Source organism: Nicotiana tomentosiformis, chromosome 10, assembly GCF_000390325.3.
Source record: "Nicotiana tomentosiformis chromosome 10, ASM39032v3, whole genome shotgun sequence".
Taxonomy (NCBI): Eukaryota; Viridiplantae; Streptophyta; class Magnoliopsida; order Solanales; family Solanaceae; genus Nicotiana; species Nicotiana tomentosiformis.
In genome coordinates this window covers 4,770,652-4,793,720 of record NC_090821.1, presented here as the reverse complement: position 1 = coordinate 4,793,720, position 23,069 = coordinate 4,770,652, and the positions used below count along the sequence as shown (strand labels likewise).

The following is a 23,069-nucleotide window of genomic DNA, read 5'->3' as shown; positions in this document are numbered from 1 at the left end:
CACATCCGGAAAATCACATACCACTGGAACAGAATCAATGAAAGGAGTCTCTACACTAATATCCCTCACAAAAGACAAATAAGATAGGCAACCCTTCTCAACTATGCGCTGAGCTTTCAAATATGAAATCACCCTACTTGGTACATAATCTACAGAACCGCTCCACTCAACCCTCAGAATTCCCGGCATAGTCAACGTCACCGTCTTAGCGTGACAATCTAGAACATCATTACATGGAGATAACCAATCCATACCTAATATCACATCAAAGTCAACCATACTGAGCAACAATAGATCCACTCGGGTCTCCAGACCCCCAATAGTCACCACACATGACCGATATACGTGGTCCACAATAATAGTATCGCCCACAGGAGTAGATACATATACAGATGAAACTAAGGACTCACAGGGCATATCCAGAAAATGGGCTAAATACGAGGAAACATATGAATACGTGGAACCAGGGTCAAATAATATTGAGGCATCTCGGTGACAAACTGAGACAATACCTGTAATCACAGCATCTGAAGCAATAGCGTCTGGTCTGGCAGGGAGAGCATAGAAACGGGCCTGACCAGCCCCTGATCTGCCTCCCCCTCTAGGGCGACCCCTAGCTGACTGACCTCCACCCCGAGCTGACTGGGCGGGTGGTGAGGTAACTGGTGCTATAGTCGGAGGCTGACTCATCTGCTGAGATAGACCTCCATGATGACGAGGCCACTGCCTCCATATATTCCCAAGCTCCCCACACTTAAAATAACTCCCTGGTGCTGGCGGCGGAAACTGAAGGGAACCCCTAGCACCGGGATGACTGGTAGAAGGTCCTGGCATGGAAGAGCCCTGAACAAGTGGAGCACGGGATGAACTCTGAACTGGAAGGGCACCAAGTGATGAGTGTCCCTGATGAGAACTGTGAGAACCATGGCCAGATGATGCACCCCGATGAAAGGGCCGAGCTGACTGAGCCTGCGTGAAATGACGACTTCTACCATGCTGGAACTGACCCCCAAAAGGAGCACCGCTGAATCCACCCTGACCACAAGGCCTCTTGGCCCCCCTCTCAACGCTCTCCTGACAGCGAACCATCTCAATCTGCCAAGCAATGTCGACAACCTCATCAAAGGTAGCACCCAAAACCCGCTCCCTGGTCATGAGTAACTGCAGCTGATAAGTGAGGCCATCAATAAACCTCATGATCCTCTATCTGTCTGTGGGAACTAACCAGATAGCATGATGGGCCAACTCAAAGAATCGCATCTCATACTGTGTCACAGACATATAACCCAGGCGAAGCCGCTCAAACTGTCTGTGCAGCTCCTCTCTGCGGGATCGAGGCACGAACTTCTCCAAAAAGACCACGGAGAACTGCTGCCATGTAAGGGGTGCTGCGCCAACAGGCTTACACCTCTCGTAAGTCTCCCACCATCTGAGTGCAGCCCCAGAAAACTAAAAGGTAGTGAATAAGACCCCATAAGTCTCCAAAATACCAGCAATACGGAGTATCCTCTGACACCTGTCCAAAAGGTCCTGAGCATCCTCTCTCTCTGTGCCACTGAAAGGTGGTGGCTGAAGTCTCCCAAACCTCTCCAACCTATGTTGATCATCCTCAGGCATAGCAGGAACCACATAATCCGGAGCAAGAGCAACCGGCTGGGCTGGTGGTGCCTCCGGTGTCTGAAGTCCCTGAATAACCTGCTCGGGTGTGCGAGCGACGGGAGTCTGAGTGCCTCCCCTGGCCTGAGAAATGGCTGCGGCCGTCGAGATAGAGACCGCCTGAGCAAGGCCAGTACACGCTATCAGAATCTGAGCTAGGGCCTCCTGAAGGCCTGGAATCACAATAAGCACAGGTGGTGCCGGAGCTGGTGCATCAACAACTGGAACATGGTCCTGATCTGGGACAACCGGTGGATCTGCAGGTACTGCCCCAGCTGCTGTACGGGCTGCACCTCTGCCCCTACCATGGCCTCTACCACGGCCTCGGCCTCTCGCGGCCCTGGCTGGTGGTACTGGTGGATGGCCTTCCTGACCGGTACGAGTCCTCACCATCTGTGAGAGAATGAAACAACATATGTTTAGTTACTAGAATCAACAGATTCGCACGACAAGAATTCAAGAATGTGGAGTTTCCAAAAGGTTCTGTAGCCTCCTGAAGATAAGTACAGACGTCTCTGTACCGAACCGCAAGACTCTACTAAACTCGCTCATGACTCGTGAGACCTATGTAACCTAGGCTCTAATACCAATCTGTCACGACCCAAACTAACCCCTGTCGTGATGGCGCCTATCGTGGAACTAGGCGAGCCGACTCATTTCCAAAACAAACCGATGTTTTCATTTCAAATATAATTTCAATGTTATTTAACATAAAAACCTTCGTAAAAGAGTTCAAATCAAAATAAAAGTGCGGAAGGAAAAGCCCGAATCGGGGTGTCACTAGTCATGAGCATCTACTACAATCTGTCTAACAATATCAAGGCTAACTCAGCCTGGAAAATAGCTAAATACAACTAGAGAAAGATAAGAGGGAGAAGAGCAGGGGCTGCGATCGCCAAACAGCTACCTTGCTATCTCCAAGAAAATATGCAACAACACTCAATAACCGCTACCGTGAATAGCTATACCTGAATCTGCACACAAGGTGCAGGGAGTAACGTGAGTACGCCAACTCAGTAAGTAACAATAATAAATAAAGACTGAGCAGTAGTGACGAGCAATAAAGCATATAACATTCACATCGGGAAATCTCAGTAAAATACCACATGCTTTTAAAAATCAGGATTTGAATCAAAACATCTCATTTAACCCAGTTCCAGTAAAAATCATTTAAAGATAATTTTCAACAGTTTTCAGACAGAGGAAAAATGCAAAGGTGAGCAAAAATGATAAAATTATAAACATCCCCTCGGGCAAAACATCACTCATATACAGCCTCTCGGGCAAACCTCACAGTCACTCGGCCACTCGGGCATACCTCACAATCACTCATGCCTCCCAGTCACTCAGCACTCGGCACTTGCACTCAGTAGGTACCTGCGCTCACTGGGGGTGTGTACAGACTCCGGAGGGGCTCCTTCATCCCAAGCGCTATAATCTGCACGGACAACTCACATGCTGCACAGACAACTCACGTGCCATAATAATAAAGTATGCTGCAGGCGGGCAGCCCTGATCCAAACTCATCCTCACAAATCAGGCCCTCGGCCTCACTCAGTCATAAACCTCTCAAGCCACTAGGGCATTTTAGTAAAACAGGGCATTCAGCCCAAAACATTTATATGCATCAAAATAGAGGCATTAAACTAAGTTATGCGGTAAACAAGTACAAACATGACTGAGTATTGATTTTCAATCGAAAATAATGAGAGGATGGTAAGAAACAGCCCCTATGGGTCCAAACAGCATTGGTGCAAGGCCCAAACATGGCATTCAACCCAATTTACAAAAATTCTTTCTAAAACATATAAGTATCATATGGTTTCAACAAAATATGCAAATTTACAGTTGCTACGGGACGAATCAAGTCACAAATTCCCAACAGTGCATGCCCACACGCCCGTCACCTAGCATGTGCTTCACTAAAAAATTAGTAGAATGATATAAAATCCGAGGTTTCATACCTTCAAGACTAGATTTACAATCGTTACTTACCTCAAACCGGTCAAATCTCTACCCCGCAATGCTCTTGCCTCTGGACTCGGCATCCAAATGCTCCAAATCTATTCACAATCAGTACAATACCATCAATATACGCTAATGGAAAAAATTCTACAAGAAAAGCTTCAAAATTAGACCAAAACCCGAAATTGGCTCAAACCCGGCCCCCGGGCCCACGTCTCGAAATCCGACAAAATTCACAAAACTAGAAAGCTCATTCACTCATGAGTCTAACCATACCAAATTCATCAAAATCCGACATCGTTTGGTCTTTCAAATCCTTAAATTACTCTCCAAAAATTCCAAGCCCTAACCCCTTATTTGCACTAATTACAATGATTAAACAACGGAAAAATCACTATATATACAAGTATTAGGCTCAAGTAACTTATCTCAATAAAATCCCCTTGATTCCCTCTTCAAAACCCTCCAAAAGCTCCAAAAACCGAGTTGAAATTATGAAGAATGACCAAAAATTCGCGAAGGGTTCAATTTATGCCTTTCTGCCCAGCAAAACCGCATTTGCGGTCCAAATAGCGCACCTGTGGCCTCTGCTTCTGCGTCCAAAAGCCCGCATCTGCGGAAGTCACTTAAGGTCCTAAAACCCGCACCTGCAATCACCTATTCGCACCTGCGGTCTCGCAGGTGCGACCCCTCATCCGCTTCTGTGATAAAACCCCAGGCTTCCAAACCCCGCACCTGCGACTAAATTCCGCACCTGCGAAACTCGCACCTGCGGTTCCTAACCCGCAGGTGCGGCCACACCAGAACAGCAGCACCAGCTGCATTTTTCCAACTTCAAACTTCTCGTTAACCTTCCGTGAGGCCCTCGGGACCTCAACCAAAAATACCAACAAGTCTTATATCAACATACAAACTTAGTCGAACCTTCGAATCACTCAAAACAGCATCCAAACACCCAATTACCCTCGGATTCAAGCCTAAGAACTTCTAAATTTCCAAATTCGGCAACGGATGCCGAAACCAACCAAACCACGTCCGAATGACCTCAAATTTTGTACACACGTCACAAATGACACTACGAACCTACTTCAACTTTCAGAATTCCATTCCGACCCTAATATCAACTTTTTTTACTGCCGACCGAAATTGGCAAATTTCTAATTTCGTCAATTTAAGCCTATTTCTACCACGGACCTCCAACTCACATTCCGGACGCACTCCTAAGTCTAAAATTACCTAACGGAGCTAACAGAACCATCAGAATTCATATCCGAAATCATTTATACATAGGTCCATATCCGGTCCACTTTTCTAACTTAAATTTTTCAATTATGAGACTAAGTGTCTCATTTCCCTCCGAGTTCCTTCCGGACCCGAACCAACTAACCCGATACAATATAATATAGCTGAATAACACAAAAAGAAGTAGAAATACGGAAAACGGGGTTATAACTCTCGAAACGATCGGCCGGGTCGTTACAATTAGTAGCTACGCACGGACTCTCGTCACCTCGTGCGTACGTAGCCCCCACAATTAGCAACAATTATTAATTTAGATCACCTATGGGGTAAATTCCCTCTTACAAGGTTAGAAAAGAGACTTACCTTGTCTCAAAGCCCACTTCCCGATCACAATGTCATATAAAAATCCCAATTCGGTGCCGAAAAATTCGAAACTATCCAAATGTTATATAAAATAATTAATACATGCTCAATAATTCGAAATTAAACCATTAAATTAATTACCCAACCCAAAATGGTAAAATTTCTAAAATTTAACCCGGGCCCACGTGCCCGGATTCCGGAAATTTTCGGAGGAAATCGTTACTCATAATCTGAAGAACTCAAATATACAATTTCCATCCAATTCCATAACCATTTTCGTGGTTAAAATCTCATTTTTATACAAATCTAGGTTTTTCCTCTAACCCTTGATTTTCACAATTTACAGGTTATAATCTACCCATAATCTATGTATTTAACTCAAAGTGTGTAGAATTAACTTACCTTCAAGTTGCTAATTAAAATCCCCTCTCAAAAAGTTCCAAAATCGCCCAAAAATGGAGGAATTACGGGCTAAAATGGCTGAGCCTCGCCTCTTTTTAAGGTTCTGCCCAACAGTGATTTCGCACCTGCGGACAAAGGGCCGCTTCTGTACATCCACAGGTGCGCCCAAAAGCCTTGCATATGCGCCCCTGCCCGCTTCTGCGTGTCTTTCTTCACACCTGCGTGCGCGCAGGTGCACGCAAAATCTCTGCTTCTGCGGCGTGTGCGCTTGCACCTGCAACTGCCCAAGCGCAGATGCGGTTGCAGCAAAAGCTGGAAGCTTCAGCTGCTGCTCCAACTTCCAAATTTGATTCGTGCCTCGTCCGGTTAACCCCTGAGGCCCCCGGGGCCCCGCCCGAACATATCAACAAGTTTTAAATCATAATACGGACTCGCTCGAACCCTCTAAACGTGTAAAACAATATCAAAACTAAGAATCATACCTCAAACCAAATTGATTCAACTTAGAAATTTTAAATTCTTCAAACTTACTCCGAACGCGCCGAAATATACTTATACTACTCAGAATGACACCAAATTTTACGTGCAAGTCTTAAATCACCATGCGGAGGTATTCCCAGGCTCGGAATTCTAAACGGACTTTAATTACTCCAAAATCTACTCCAAACCAAATTTAAAGAACATTAAACCTTCAAATAGTTGATTTTCACTATTAAGCTCTGAAATGCTCTCGGGTTATCCAAAACCCGATTCAAATATACGCCTAAGTCCAAAATCATCATACGAACCTATTGGAACCGTCAAATCCCGATTCCGGGGTCGTTTTCTCAAAATGTTGACCGAAGTCAAACTTGGCCTTTTAAAACCAAATTAAAGAACTAAGTGTTCCGATTTTAACCCGGACACTTTCAAATCCCGAACCAACCATCCCCGTAAGTCATAAATTAATAAAAGCACATACGGGGAGTTTTATTTAGGGGAACGGAATTCTAAAAGTCAAAATGACCGATTGGGTCATTGCAATAACCCCCAAATCTATATATAAATATAAAGCTGGGAATTGGCCAGCTAATGTGGCATCCTATATTGTCAACTTTTATTTTTATCTTTTTTCTTTGGTTTTTGAGATTTTCCTCTAATTTTAATACCAAAAAATCATTTACTGCCTAGAACTAATAACGATACAGATGAGACTTATGGATGAGAAAATTTTAGTTATGGAATATACAAAAAAAGTGTAATTACTACTTAATTATGAAGTGAATTCAGTTATGGAATATAAAGAGATAGTAATTAATTAATTAATAATTAACTTGTAACTGAAGAGTATATTGGTTATATAGACTACCATGCGACAATGCGACAATATAAGATATACGCGTTGCACTATCACATCAGTTGCCTTGTCATATATATTGTGCAAATAAAGAAAGCAATGAAGAATTGTATTAATGATAATGAAGAGTGATAACAGAACAGTGAAGAATCACAACATAAGAGGTAATCGCCTTGTTGTTGGCTCATATAAGCCCCATTACTTTGCTGCCTCCAACGATCCGAAGCATATGCAAACTAGGTCATCAAAGGTACTTATCTTTTCTTTCTTTTTTATTTTTATTTTTCACCTAATTTATCGTTTACCTAATTTCTAGAAGCCCTAATATCTCTAAAGTTATAACATTCAACTTTTTTCCTTCTATAACTATTTATTTACTTCTTTTAACATCCATTTGTTAAAAGAAATAACTGTAGCGAGGACCCTTCATTATCAAAGTCTCATTTTCTCAATATCTTCTGGGGAGAAAATGGAGCCGAAGCTGCCAAGGAGAGTATGTAAGACAATGTTAGATGCTCTAGCTTATTATTTTCGCCAAATATTTCCAAGAATTTAATATCTAACATCATTATGTTTTGTGCTCCTGACTATTGTTAAAGATCGATATCATTTTCTATCAATAATGTTTATTAGTCATATGTAATATGAAAAAAATATAGGAGTTTGTGCTTCTCAAGCTGAAGGCACAAATATTGACGGGCTCAAATATGACAACCACAAGATAGAAAGTCACGGCCAATTAGAATTTCTCCATAAATTAATCCACATGCGCAATGCAGAAGAAATTCAAAGGATCATTTAGGGGAAGAAATGGTTAACATTCTATGCAAACATATGAACTTGTATATGTGAATATTTTTAATGTATTTGGCGTGGTTATCAATGTTTATACCCATATGGTATACTTTTTCTATAGCGTATTATGAATATTTGCAGAGGCGGGTCCAAGATTTTGGCAGGATGGGTGCACTATTAAGAAGAGGTAGATCCAGAATATAAATTTTACGGGTTCAACCTTTAGTTCTTACGATTGCGTACCCATTGCATTTTTGAAATTATAAGTTTATTTTCTTTTTTAAATAGTAATTTTCTTACATCTATATCTATTTTCCATGTTAAAAATATTAAGATCAGTTGAACCCATTGACTATATGCTATATCATACACTGCTACTAGTTTTAATATACACATTTTGTTTAATCATATAAGATTTTACAACGACAAAAGAAGAATAGGAATTTCAATGTGTGAAAATTTTGAAAGAATAAACCAAACAAAAAAAAGAAATAAAAAGAAAAAGTACTTAATTAATACGCAACAAATAACACCAGACACGCCCATCTCCCGTGGGCATCTACGTTTAGAAAAAAAGAAAAAAATAACAAGATTGACATAAGATTTGAACCCACAACCTCACCTAGAGAGGTACACTCAATATCATCACATCATATAATACTTTGAGCATGGGTGCACACACATATATTTATTTTTGAAAAAATATAATATTACTATGCATGATATTTAGGACGGGGAGCATGGGTTCACGTGCCCCATGGAACCCCCCTAGATACACCTCTGAATATTTGATTTGTATGTAAATTCAAACAAAGACTTGAATATATGATGTTTTGGGTTTATTATGATGAATTTACTTGATACTTATTTAGTTGTATTAATTTACTTTTAGCATAATATAGTATGGATTATAAATTTGAATGATATATACATTGAAAGAGGAATCTTAATTAAAGATGATTTTACTTGGAAATATGAGAATTTGACCAGATGATATTTTTCTTTATTCTTTTTTGTTGTTGTTGTTGTTGTATTTTTGTCATGACGGTGATTTGCATGATATTTTTTTCCTGATATTTTATAGAAGCTGAATTTTGGTACTTTATGGACCCTGAAAGTTTATTTTATATGTCTTACTGTCTCAGATTTATGAGGGATTAGGCATTTAAATTAGTAAATAAGATAGTAAAAACTTATCCTTAATCAAATCGTCTCCCGATTTTATCAATACCAGTGCAAGTATTGTCTTGCTTCATTAGCCTTTAGAAGGCCTCTGCCAAGACACATCAATAGTAATGACTGAAACGGAGCGTATCATGGCTGTATTACATAGCTTTTTGAAGAAGATTTCATGTAATAATTTAAATGAGTTATTATGTCAATAAGATTCAATTGTTTTATTTCGTTAATAATAGCGCGAAGCGCGGACCATTACACTAGTGATTAATGTACAAGTTTATGATAATTTATTATAGTATATTTCTCCATATGCACCTATATAAAGACTTCTATGTTTTGAACAAAGTTCTTGAGGGGCATACTAATGTACAGTATGTAATAAGTCTTTTACCTCTTTTGTTTTGCTTTTTTTTTACAACTTCCTTCTTTATTTTCTTTCTCATAAATTTTAATTGTATTCTATGTGAGATTTTTCTAACAATGCATCACTCAAAGATAACAGTTTACTCTATTCTATATTATTAGTTGAGTATTAGATATGTTTAACATTTATTTCAGTAACGATTATATGTTTTATGCAGATCATGGAGGTTGATACAGGACAATTTGAAGCAAATTATAGAGGATTCGAGTCAGAGAGTGTCACGATCCAAAATCTCATATGTCGTGATGGAGCCTATCACAATACTAAGCAAGCCGACAATCTCAATAAACCACCAAATCTTCTAAATTCGAAAACAGAAATACTCAAAAATACATATATAAACACTCCCAAAATACGATGTCACTGAGTACATGAGCATCTAATATGAATACAAGGTCTGACCGATAAAACACTGTCTGAAAGTATAGAACAGTACAATAACTGAAGGAAAGAAAGTCAAGGTCAGCGGACTCCAGGCAGCTACCTTGATAGTCTCCAACTGATAGCACTCTGAAGTCGTCGTGTCTGTAAGCACCTGGATCTGCACACGAGGTATAGAGTGTAGTATGAGTACAACCAATTCAATAAGTAACAACACTAACCTATGGGCTGAAAGTAGTGACGAGCTTATACCAAGGACAAAGTCCAACTTGTTCATAACAACATAAAACAAGTAATAAAAGAAGTAACTAAAAGATAAAATGCTCAGCTTAATCATGATTTCTGAAAATAATTCTGTCTTTTCAAGTGTATCAGTGAAAACCCAAGTTGTTTACCGAAGTTGCCAAAAATATGAGTAAGTTTAAAAAAAACAGTAATTCTCCCAAAACGCCTTTCAACAATAAATAGCAGTATAAAATGCATCACTATGCACATATGTCAATATGTGTGAAAAGTCATGAATAATGTGATACCGTACAACATAAGAAAAATACATCTCTATGCATGTATGTCATGTGTGCATGTCAATGCTATGTATCTCAGAGATGAACTCATATAATCGCACTCTCAGAGTATTCAATCACTCAGTACTGTATATGGCCAATCCAGCCCAGGGAAGATCCATCCCAATATATATATATATATATATATATACATAATAACTGACATTATATATATATATATATAAAATAACTTACATCCGGTCACTCAGTACTGTACAAGGCCAATCCAGCCTAGGGGAAAGACTCGTCCCTAAATATCAATGATTCGTACAAGATCCATATCCAGGGAAGATCCATCTCTCAATATAAATGCCTTGGACAAGATCCATGTCCAGGGAAGATCCATCCCTCAATATAAATGCTTCAGACAAGATCCATGTTCAGGGAAGATCCATCCTTCAATATAAATGTTTCGAACAAGATCCATGTCCAGGGAAGATTCATCCCTCAATATAAATACTTCGGACAAGATCCATGTCCAGGGGAGATCCATCCCTCAAAATAAATCAACCGCGCTCACTGGGGGTGTGTGCAGACTCCGGAGGGGCTCCTTCATCCCAAGTGCTATATAAAGCCGATATGGCCTACTGCAGCGTGCAGTCCGATCTCATAATAATAAAGCCTATAAGGCCTGCTGGAGGCGGGCAGCCCCGACCCATATATATATATATATATATATATATATATATATATATATATAAAGCCAATATGGCTTGCTGCGGCATGCAGCCCGATCCCAAAATATCCTTACAATCAGGCTCTCGGTCTTACTCAATCATCAATCTCTCCAGTCTCTTGGGCTAAAAAATATCATGAAAATCAGCCCAAAAATGATAATATGATGTATCAATAAATAACAACAGAGATTGAAATATGATATGAAATGAATGAACATGACTGAGCATGTAATTATAATTTAAAACAATTAATTCAATAGCTACACGACCCCATGGGTCCCAAAATATCAGCATGTAGCCTAAACATGATCATTAATAAGAATCTCGACTCAATTTCCCTAACACGTGGAGGATACACGGCTAATAACATGGTTCTTTAATTTTTCAACTCCACAGAATTTATTTAACTCACAAAATCTATAGTGCACGCCCACACGCTCGTCACCTAGCATGTGTGTCACCTCCCAACAATTGATATACCACAACATTTAGGGATCCATACCCTCAGAACTAAGTTTAGAAATGTTACTTACCTCAAACCGTATAATTTCTCACTCTGATATGCCCTTGCCTCGAGAATTGATCTCTGAAAGCCTCGTATCTGGTCACAATTAATTAGTTTCAGTCAATACAAATTATTGGAATTAATTCCATAAGAAAATACTAACTTTTCAAATAAAATACGAAATTTAACTCAAAAATTGCTCGTGGGGCCCATATCTCGAAACCTGACAAAAGTTACAAAATTCGAAAATCCATTCAACCACGAGTCTAACCATACCAATATTACCAAAATCCAACCTCAACTCGACTCTCAAATCTTCAAATTAAACCAAAAGGGTTTTCTAAATTTTCCAACTTAATTCACCCATTAAATGTTAAAAACAACCATGGATTCGGGTAATTTAACCAATATTGAGTTAAGAAAACTTACCCATTATTTTCTCTAAAACTCTCCCACAAATAGCCTTTATCCGAGCTCCAAATCAGTAAAAATATTTTCAGATCTTAAACATTCTGTCCAGGTTCGCATTTGCGAATGAACACTACCTCCCATGAATAATGTTCGCAATTGCGATAAATTATTCACAATTGCGAACTGCACAAAAATCCATGCCACGACCCAAAACCCAACCGTCGTGATGGCACCTATCGTGGAACTAGGCAAGCCACTACTCAACTATCTCAACACAGTAAAAGCTTTAAAAATATCAGCGGAAGCAATTAATATTTAAGAAAACCCTTTTGGAACCGAAATAAAGTCGCAACACAATACAATCTATCCCAAAGCCGGGATGTCACCGAGTATATGAGCATTTATGTCAGAATACACTCTACTACAATATCTAAGGAGTAAAAAATGAAGTACAGATAAAGATAATGAATGAGAGTCAAGGCCTGCGAACGCCATGCAGCTACCTTGATAGTCTCCGAGATCCTGTCTCCTCAATCAGCAATCGCCGTAACCAGAAGCACCTGGATCTGCACACGAGGTGCAGGGTGTAACATGAGTACAACCAACTCAGTAAGTAACAAGCCCAAACTGTGGACTGAAAGTAGTGACGAACTCAACCGACACAATTCAATACAGAAATTAACAGTGCAGAAATGTAGACATGCTTTCAAGTTTAATAGATATCTTAAAACAGTAAAATGGATCAATCTGAATGATATGAAAAGTATAACTCCTCTACCTCTACCATGTCAATGCACATGCTGTATGTGATGCACCATGATGATAGCCCCATGTGCTCACACTCTCAAATGCTCAATCACTCGGTACTGTATGTGGCCCAAACGGCCCAGGGAAGATCCATCCCGGAATATATACATCACTGAGCATCAGTCACCCAGTACCAAGTAGGGAAATCCAGCTCGTGGAGAAGATCTATCTCCAGGTATACAATACTTCGGACAAGATCCATGTCCAGGGAAGATCCATCCCTCAATAATATCAATCGCGCTCACTGGGGGTGTGTGCAGACTCCGGAGGGGCTCTTTCAGCCCAAGCGCTATCATAAATCAGTATAACCACTGCGGTGTGTAGCCCGGTCCCATAAATGTCACTCATAATCATGCACTCGGCCTCACTCAGTCATCAATCTCTCCAGTCTCTCTCTCACGGGCTTAAAATGTCATGATACTAGCCCGAAAATAATGATATGATGCATCAATAAATAACAACAGAGACTGAGCTGAGATATGAAATGAATGAATATGACTGAGTACGAAATATCAATAAAATCAGTAAGACAACAGCAAGAAATGACCACTATGGGTCCCAACAGTACCGGCATAAAGCCTAAACATGATATCTAGCATGAGTGACAGTTCAATTACTTTATCACATGATGAAAATACGTATATCAACAAGATAGAATCACTATACTGTTCCATGGAGTCAACCAGTTCACAATTCTCATGGTGCACGCCCGTACGCCCGTCACTTGGCACGTGCGTCACCTCAATGCCAATCACATAACACATAATTTGGGGTTTTGAACCCTCATAACCAAGTTTGAAAGTATTACTTATCTCAATCCGAACTAAATTCTACTCCAAAATGCCCTTGCCTATAAAATCCGTCTCCAAACGTCCTGAGTCTAGCCACAAGTAGTACAATACAAATATAGGCTAAAGGAATTAATTCCACAAGAAAAATACGAAATTATAGCAAAAATCCGAAATCGGCCAAAACCCGGCCCCCGGGCCCACGTCTCAAAATCCGACAAAAGTTATAAAATTCGAAAGCTCATTCACTCACGAGTCTAACCATACCAAATTCATCAACATCCGACACGAATTGGTTATTCAAATTCTCAAAACCAACTCTCCAAATCCCTAGCCTCAAATCCCCAATTTACACCTCAAAAATACACCATCTAGGTGGGAAATCAGTGGAGAAACATAATTATTGAAGAAAAATGAAGACAAGGAACTTACCTCAAGAATTCCACTTGAAAAGCCCTCCCAAAATCTCCAAAATCCGAGATCAAAATGATGAAATGAAGCCAAAATCGCGAAGTCTCGCATTTAAAGACTCTGCCCAGGCCTTCCGCACCTGCGGCAACTAAGCCGCTTTTGCGGTCTCGCAGGTGCGTGCCTTGCCCGCTTCTGCGCCAACCGCATGTGCGAAAAAACACACGCATCTGCGCCTTTGCCCGTATCTGCGCGCCTGTGTGCACTTTTGTGCGCGAATGGCCGCGTCTGCGGCCTCTGCCCAAGGCATCCCTGGCCGCTTCTGCATTCCATTTTCTCGCTTCTGCAAGCACGCATCTGCTGTCCCCAATCCGCAGATGCGATTACACCAGCAGTTTCAAACCTTCAGAAATTCTTCAACTTCGAACCTTGGTCCGTTAACCACCCGAAATCAACCCGAGGCCCCCGGAACCTCAACCAAATACACCAACAAGTCTTATAACATCATACGAACTTACTCGAATCTTCAAATAACCTCTAACAACGTCGAAAACATGAATTACAAATGGATTCAAGCCTAATGAACTTCAAAATTTCCAAATTCTACAAACGACGTCAAAACCTATCAAATCACATCTGATTGACCTCAAATTTTTCACACAAGTCATAAATCACCCCACGAACCTACTGTAACTTCCGAAATCAGAATCTGACCCAGATATCAAAAAGTCAACCTCCCGGTCAAACTTTTCAAAAATTTGACTTTCGCCATTTCAAGCCAAATCCCACTACGAACCTCCAAATAACTTTCCGAATATGCTCCTAAGTCCAAAATCACCATACGGAGCTACTGGAATTATCAAAATTCGAATCTGTGGTCGTTTACATGTAGATCAACATCCGGTAGACTTCTTTTTCCAACTTAAGCTTTTCATTTAAGAGACTGAGTGTCTCATTTCACACTGAATTCACTCCGGACCCGAACCAACTAACCTGATAAGTCATATAACAGTTATAAAGCACAAATGGAGCAGTAAATGGGGGGACGGGGCTACAACTCTCGAAATGACCAGCTGGGTCGTTACATCATCCCCGTCTTATACAAACGTTCATCCTCGAACGGGTCTAGAAACATACCTGGAGTCTCAAATAGGTGTGGATATCTGCTCCGCATCTCCCGCTCGGTCTCCCAAGTAGCCTCCTCCACGGGCTGACCTCTCCACTGCACCTTCACTGAAGCTATATCCTTTTACCTCAACTTCCAAACCTGCCGATCCAAAATGGCTACCGGCTCCACATCATAAGTCAAATCACCATCCAGCTGAACCATACTGAAATCCAAAACATGAGACAGATCGCCGATATACTTCTGGAGCATAGAAACATGAAATATCGGATGCACACTCGACAAGCTAGGTGGCAAGGCAAGCTTGTAAGCCACCTCCCCAATCCTCTGAAGTACCTCAAAAGGCCCAATATACTGAGGGCTCAACTTTCCCTTCTTCCCGAACCTTATAACACCTTTCATGGGTGAAACCTTCAGCAGAAACTTCTCCCCAACCATGTAAGACACATCACGGACCTTCCTGTCAGCATAGCTCTTTTATCTGGATTGTGCCGTGCGAAGCCGCTCTTGAATCAATTTAACCTTGTCTAATGCATCCTGAACCAAGTCAGTACCCAAAATCCTAGCCTCACCAGGCTCAAACCAATCCATCGGAGATCTACACCGCCTCACATACAAAGCCTCATACGGAGCCATCTGGATGCTCGACTGATAACTGTTGTTGTAAGCAATCTCTACGAGTGGAAGAAACTGATCCCAAGAACCCCCAAAATCAATGACACAAGCGCGTAGCATGTCCTTTAATATCTGAATAGTGCGCTCGGATTGTCCGTCCATCTGAGGGTAAAATGTTGTGCTCAACTCAATCTGGGTGCCCAACTCTCGCTTCACAACTCTCCAAAACTGCGATGTAAAATGCGTGCCTCTATATGAAATGATGGAAACCGGTACACCGTGAAGGCGAACAATCTCTCGGATGTAAATCTCAGCCAACCGCTCCGAAGAATAGGTAGTACCAACTAGAATAAAGTACGCAGACTTGGTCAGCCGATCCACAATCACCCAAATAGCATTGAACTTTCTCAAAGTCCGTGGGAGTCCAACTACAAAATCCAGGGTGATCCACACCCACTTCCACTCTGGAATCTCTAACCTCTGAAGCAATCCACTCGGTCTCTGATGCTCATACTTCACCTGCTGACAGTTAATGCACCGAGCTACAAATCACACTACATCCTTCTTCATTTTCCTCCACCAATAGTGATGTCTCAAGTCCCGATACATCTTTGCGGCACCCAGATGAATGGAATACCGCGAACTGTGGGCCTCCTCAAGAATCAACTCATGTAGCCCATCTACATTGGGCACACAAATCTGACCCTGCATCCTCAATACCCCATCATCTCCAATAGTCACATCTCTGGCATCACCGTACTGAACCGTGTCCTTAAGGACAAGAAAATAGGGATCATCATACTTGCGCTCTCTGATGCGATCATATAAGGAAGCCCGAGAAACCATACAAGCTAGAACCTGACTAGGCTCCGAAATATCCAATCTCACGAACTGGTTGGCCAAAGCCTGAACACCGACTGCAAGAGGTCTCTCCCCAACGGGAATGAATGCAAGACTACCCATACTCACCGCCTTTCTACTCAAGGCATCTGCCACCACATTGTCCTTCCCGGGATGATACAGAATGGTGATATCATAGTCTTTTAGCAGCTCCAACCATCTCCGATGTCTCAAATTTAGATCCTTTAGTTTGAACAAGTGCTGGAGACTCCGATGATCCGTAAACACCTCACAGGGCACACCGTAGAGATAATGCCTCCAAATCTTCAATGCATGAACGATGGCAGCTAACTCCAAATCATGAACAGGGTAGTTTTTCTCATGAGGCTTCAATTTGCGCGAAGCATAAGCAATCACTCTACCCTCCCGCATCAACACACACCCAATGCCGATCTGAGAAGCATCACAATACACTGTATAAGAGCCTGAAGTTGACGACAAAACTAGAACTGGAGATGTGGTCAAGGGAGTCTTGAGCTTCTGAAAGCTCTCCTCACACTCATCCGACCACCTGAAGGGAGCACCCTTTTGGGTCAATTTGATCAAGGGAGACACAATAGACGAGAAGCCCTCCACGAAGCGATGATAATAATCGGCCAAGCCGAGAAAGCTCTAAATCTCCATAGCTGAGGACACTCTGGGCCAACTCTGAACCGCCTCTATCTTCTTCGGATCCACCTGAATATCCTCACTGGACACCACGTGTCCTAAGAATGCCACTGAACTGAGCCAAAACTCACACTTAGAGAACTTGGCATAAAATTTCTCCTCCCTCAACCGCTGCAACACAATCCGCAGATGCTGGGCATGCTCCTCCTGACTACGAGAGTACACCAAGAAGTCATCAATGAACACTATGACAAATGAGTCAAGATAAGGCTGAAACACATTGTTCATCAAATGCATGAACGTTGTTAGGGCATTGGTCAGCCCGAAAGACATCACAAGGAACTCATAATGACCATAACGGGTCCTAAATATTGTCTTTAGAATATCTGAGTCCCGAATCTTTAACTTGTGATACCCAGACCTCAAATCAATCTTGGAGAACACCCTCGCTCCCTGAAGCTGGTCAAACAGATCATCAATATGTGGAAAAGGATACTTGTTCTTGATTGTAACTTTGTTCAACTGCCTATAATCAATGCACATTCTCATGGTACTGTCCTTCTTCTTCACAAACAACATCGGTGCACCCTAAGATGACACACTAGGCCTAATAAACCCCTTATTAAGGAGTTCCTGAAGCTGCTCCTTCAATTCCATCAAATCAGCTGGTGCCATGCGATATGGTGGAATAGAAATGGGTTGAGTGCCCGGCACCAAGTCAATACCGAAGTCAATATCCCTGTCGGGTGGCATGCCTGGAAAGTCTGTAGGAAACACATCTGTAAATTCCTGCACCACCGGAACAGAATCGATAGTAGGAGTATCGACACTAACATCCCTTACAAAGGCCAAATAAGATAAACAACCCTTCCCAACCATCCGATAGGCCTTCAAATATGAAATCACTCTACTGGGAACATAGTATGGAGAACCTCTCCACTCAATCCTCGGCAATCCCGGCATTGCCAACATCATAGTCTTAGCGTGACAATCTACAACAGCATGACATGGAGACAACCAATCCATACCCAAGATCACGTCAAAATCAACCATGCTAAGATCAACTCTAGTATCCAGACTCCCAATGGTCACTATACACAATCGATATACACGTTCCACAATAATAGTATCGCCCACCAGCATAGAGACATGAACAGATGAATCTAAGGACTCACGGGGAATATCCAAATGATGAGCGAAGTACGATGATACATATGAATAACTGGAACTAGGGTCAAATAGTATAGAGGCCTTTCTGTGGAAAACTGAGACAATACCTGTGATCACTGCGTCTGAAGCAACAGCATCTGGTCTGGCAGGAATAGCATAGAATCGAGCCTGACCGCCGTTGATCGGCCTCCCCCTCTAGGGAGACTCCTAACTGTCTCAGCTCCACCCTGAGCTGGCTGAGCGGGTGATGAAGTAACGGGAGCCGAAGTCGTAGGCTGACTCCTCTGCTGAGTTGGACCTCCCGTAAGGCAGGGACAATACCTCTTGATATGACCCATATCTTCACACTCGAAATAACCCCTCCCTACAAATGGCGGTGGGGACTGGAGAGAGCTCCGAGCACCAGAATACCTGCTAGAAGAACCCGGTGCCGATGAGCCCTGAACTAAAGGTGCATGGGATGAACTCTGAGCTGGTAGGTCACTGAGATATGACTGGCCCTGATGATAACTATATGAACCATGGATGGATTATGCACCATGGTGAACTAGACGACCCGTTTGAGCGTGCCTGTAAGGTCGACCCCTGTCGCGGTAAAACTGACCCCCTGAAGGAACACTGCTGAAATCACCTGATCCACGAGGCCTCTTGGCCTCCCTCTTACCCCGCTCCTGACTGCGGACTATATCTATCTGCCAAGCAATGTCAGTAACCTCATCAAAAGTAGCACCAGATACCCTCTCCCTAGTCATAAGCAACCGCAACTGATATGTGAGGCCATCGACGAACCTCTGAATCCTCTCCCTATCAGTGTGAACTAGCCAAACTACGTGACGAGCCAACTCACAAAACCTCATCTCGTACTGTGTCACAGACATGCCATCTTGACGAAGCCGCTCAAACTGTCTATGCAACTCTTCTCTATGAGACTGCGGCACGAACTTCTCCAAGAAGAAAATGGAGAACTCCGGCCATGTAAGTGGTGCTGCATCGATCGGCCTGCGCCTCTCATAAGCCTCCCACCATCTGAAGGCAGCCCTAGAAAACTGAAAAGTAGTGAACGAGACCCCACTAGTCTCTAGAATACCCGTTGTTCGAAACATCCGCTCACGCATATCAAGAAAACCCTGAGCATCCTATGACTAAGCACCACTAAATGATGGAGGTCAAAGCCTCCCAAATCTCTCAAGCCTCCTCTGCTCATCGTCTGCCATAACAGGGACTACCAAGGCCTGAGCAGCTGCAGCCGGCTGGGATAGTAATTCCCCCGGTATCTGAAGTCCCTGCACTACCTGATCCGGGATACGGGTAACAGGGGTATGAGTACCCCTCCCCCCGGCCTGAGAAGTGGCTGGTGCGGCCTGAGCCGAAACCACCTGAGCAAGGCCAGTGCAAATTGTCAATATCTGGGCCAAAGTCTCCTGAAGGCCTGGAATCATAATGGGCACAGCTGGTGCCTGTGCTGGAGCAACTTGTGGGTCTACAGGTGCTGCCCTAGTTGTACCTCTACCGCTACCTCGGCCTCTTGCGGCCCTAGCTGGTGGTACTGGTGGCTGTCCATCCTGCCCAGTAGTATGTGTCCTCACCATATGTGAGAGAATAGAATAACAGAAATATAGTTTCTGGAATAAACAAATTTGCACGACAGAATACAAGAAAGTGAAATTTTTTCTAAGGGTTCGGCAACCTCTCGAAGATAAGTATAGACGTCTTTGTACCGATCTGCAAGACTCTACTAAACCTGCTCATGACTCGTGAGACCTATGTAACCTAGGCTCTGATACCAACTTGTCACGATCCAAAAACCAACCGTCATGATGGCGCCTATCGTGTAACTAGGCAAGTCACTACTCAACTATCTCAACACAGTAAAAGCTTGAAAAATATAGGCAGAAGCAATTAATATTTAAGAAAACCCTTTTGGAACCGAAATAAACCCGCAACACAATACAATTTATCCCAAAATCGGGGTGTCACCGAGTACATGAGCATCTATATCAGAATATAGTCTACTACAATATCTAAGGAGTAAAAATTGAAGTACAGATAAAGATAATGAATGAGAGTCAAGGCCTGCGAATGCCATGCAGCTACCTCAATAGTCAACGAGATCCTGTCTTCTCAATCAGCAGTCGCCGTAACCAGAAGTACCTGGATCTGCACGTGCAGGGTGTAATGTGAGTACAACCAACTCAGTAAGTAACAAGACATAACTATGGACTGAAAGTAGTGAATCACTCAATCGACACAATTCAATGCAGAAATTAACAATGCAGAAATATAGACATGTTTTCAAGTTCAATAGATATCTTAAAACAGTAAAATGGATCAATCTGAATGATATGAAAAGTATAACTCCTCTACCTCTACCATGCCAATGCACGTGTTATATGTGATGCACCATGCTGACAGCCTCATGTGCTCACACTCTCAAATGCTCAATCACTTGGTACTGTATATGGCCCAAACGGCCCATAAAGGATCCATCCCGGAATCTATACATCACTGACCATCAGTCACCCAGTACCGAGTGGGTAAATTCCAGCCCTTGGAGAAGATCCATATTCAGGTATACAATACTTCGGACAAGATCTATGTCTAAGGAAGATCCATCCCTCAATAATATCAATCGCGCTCACTAGGGGTATGTGCAGACTCCAGAGGGGCTCCTTCAGCCCAAGCACTATCATAAATCAGTATAACCACTGCGGCGTGCAGCCCGATCCCATAAATGTCACTCATAATCATGCACTCAGCCTCACTCACTCATCAATCTCTCTAGTCTCTCTCTCTCACTGGCTCAAAATATCATGATACTAGCCCAAAAACAATGATATAATGCATCAATAAATAATAACAGAGACTGAGCTGAGATATGAAATGAATGAATATGACTGAGTACGAAATATCAATGAATCAGTAAGACAACAGCAAGAAACGACCACTATGGGTCCCAACAGTACCAGCATAAAGCTTAAACATGATATCTAGCATGAGTGACAGTTCAATTACTTTATCACATGATGAAAACAAGCATATCAACAAGATATAACCACTATACGGTGCCATGGAGTCAACCGGGTCACAATTCTCATGGTGCACGCCCTCACGCCCGTCACTTGGCACGTGCGTCACCTCAATTCCAATCACATAACACATAATTTGGGGTTTTGAACCCTCAGAACCAAGTTTGAAAGTGTTACTTACCTCAATCCGGGCTAAATTCTACTCCAAAATGCCTTTGCCTCTCAAATCCTTCTCCAAACGTGTCGAATCTAGCCACAAGCAGTACAATACAATCAATATAGGCTAAAGAATTTATTCAACAAGAAAAATACGAAATTATAGTCAAAATTCAAAATCGGCCCAAACCCGGCCCCGGGCCCACGTATCGAAATCTGATAAAAGTCACAAAATTCGAAAGCTCATTCACTCACGAGTCTAACCATACCAAATTCATCAAAATCCGACACCAATTGGTCATTCAAATCCTCAAAACCAATTCTCCAAATTCCTAGCCTCAAATCCCCAATTTACACCTAAAAAACACACCATCTAGGTGGGAAATCAGTGGAGAAACATAATTATTGAAGAAAAATGAAGACAAGGAACTTACCTCAAGAATTTCACTTGAAAAGCCCTCCCAAAATCTCCAAAATCCGAGCTCAAAATGATGAAATGAAGCCAAAATCGCGAAGTCTCGCATTTAAAGACTCTGCCCAAGCCTTCCTCACCTACGGTAACTTAGCCGCTTCTACGGTCTCGCAGGTGCACCCCTTGCCCGCTTCTGCGCCAACCGCATGTGCGAAAAAACCCACGCATCTGCACCTTTGCCCGCATCTGCGCGCCTGTGTGCGCTTCTGCACGAGTCGCTTCTACGCGCGAATGGCCGCATCTGCGGCCTCTGCCCAAGGCCTCCCTACCCGCTTCTGCGTTCCATTTTCTCGCTTCTGCGGGCACGCATCTGCGGTCCCCAATCCGCAGATGCAATTACACCAGCAGTTGCAAACCTTCAAAAATTCTTCAACTTTGAACCTTGGCCCGTTAACCACCTGATATCAACCCGAGCCCCCGGGACATCAACCAAACACACCAACAAGTCTTATAACATTATATGAACTTAGTCGAATCTTCAAATCACCTCCAACAACATCGAAAATACGAATTACACATGGATTCAAGCCTAATGAACTTCAAAATTTCCAAATTCTACAAATGACACCGAAAACTACCAAATCACGTTCGATTGACCTCAAATTTTGCACCAAAGTCATAAGAGACCCCACAAACCTACTGCAACTTTCGGAATCAGAATCCGACACCGATATCAAAAAACCAACCTCCCGGTCATACTTCCCAAAAATTCAACTTTCACCATTTCAAGCCAAATCCCACTACGAACCTCCAAATAATTTTCCGAATATATTCCTAAGTCCAAAATCGCCATACGGAGCTACTCAAATCATCAGAATTCGAATCTGAGGTCGTTTACACATAGATCAACATCTGGTCGACTTTTTTGTCAACTTAAGCTTTCCATTTAAGAGACTGAGTATCTCATTTCATATTGAATTCTTTCCGGACCTGAACCAACTAACCTGATAAGTCATATAACAGTTATAAAGCACAAATGGAGCATTAAATGGGCGAACGGGGCTACAACTCTCGAAATAACCGGCTGGGTCGTTACAATCCAAAATCATCGCAATTGCGACAAATTGTTCACAATTGCAAGTGAACAGTAATC

At 42.3% G+C, this 23,069-nt stretch overlaps 1 protein-coding gene across 1 annotated transcript; it reads right to left on the bottom strand.

Moving 5' to 3' along the window:
* Positions 1–17,740: 17,740 nt before the first annotated feature.
* On the bottom strand, positions 17,741–19,437 carry LOC138899678 (uncharacterized). Its single transcript, XM_070186359.1, has 4 exons — positions 18,893–19,437; positions 18,644–18,832; positions 18,171–18,464; positions 17,741–17,990 (listed from the first exon to the last, which is right to left on the bottom strand). The coding sequence occupies exons 1-4, from the start codon at positions 19,435–19,437 to the stop codon at positions 17,741–17,743; spliced, it is 1,278 nt and encodes a 425-aa protein (XP_070042460.1).
* Positions 19,438–23,069: the final 3,632 nt, after the last annotated feature.

What these genes read in the sequence shown, in the direction of transcription:
- LOC138899678 (XM_070186359.1), bottom strand. Translation starts at nt 19,437, where the DNA reads ATGCGTGAGCGGATGTTTCGAACAACGGGTATTCTAGAGACTAGTGGG. An exon ending in GATATGGGTCATATCAAGAG is followed by an intron (nt 18,465 to 18,643) that starts GTATTGTCCCTG and finishes TATTCCTGCCAG; the next exon opens with ACCAGATGCTGTTGCTTCAG. An exon ending in GTGATCTTGGGTATGGATTG is followed by an intron (nt 17,991 to 18,170) that starts GTTGTCTCCATG and finishes GGCCTTTGTAAG; the next exon opens with GGATGTTAGTGTCGATACTC.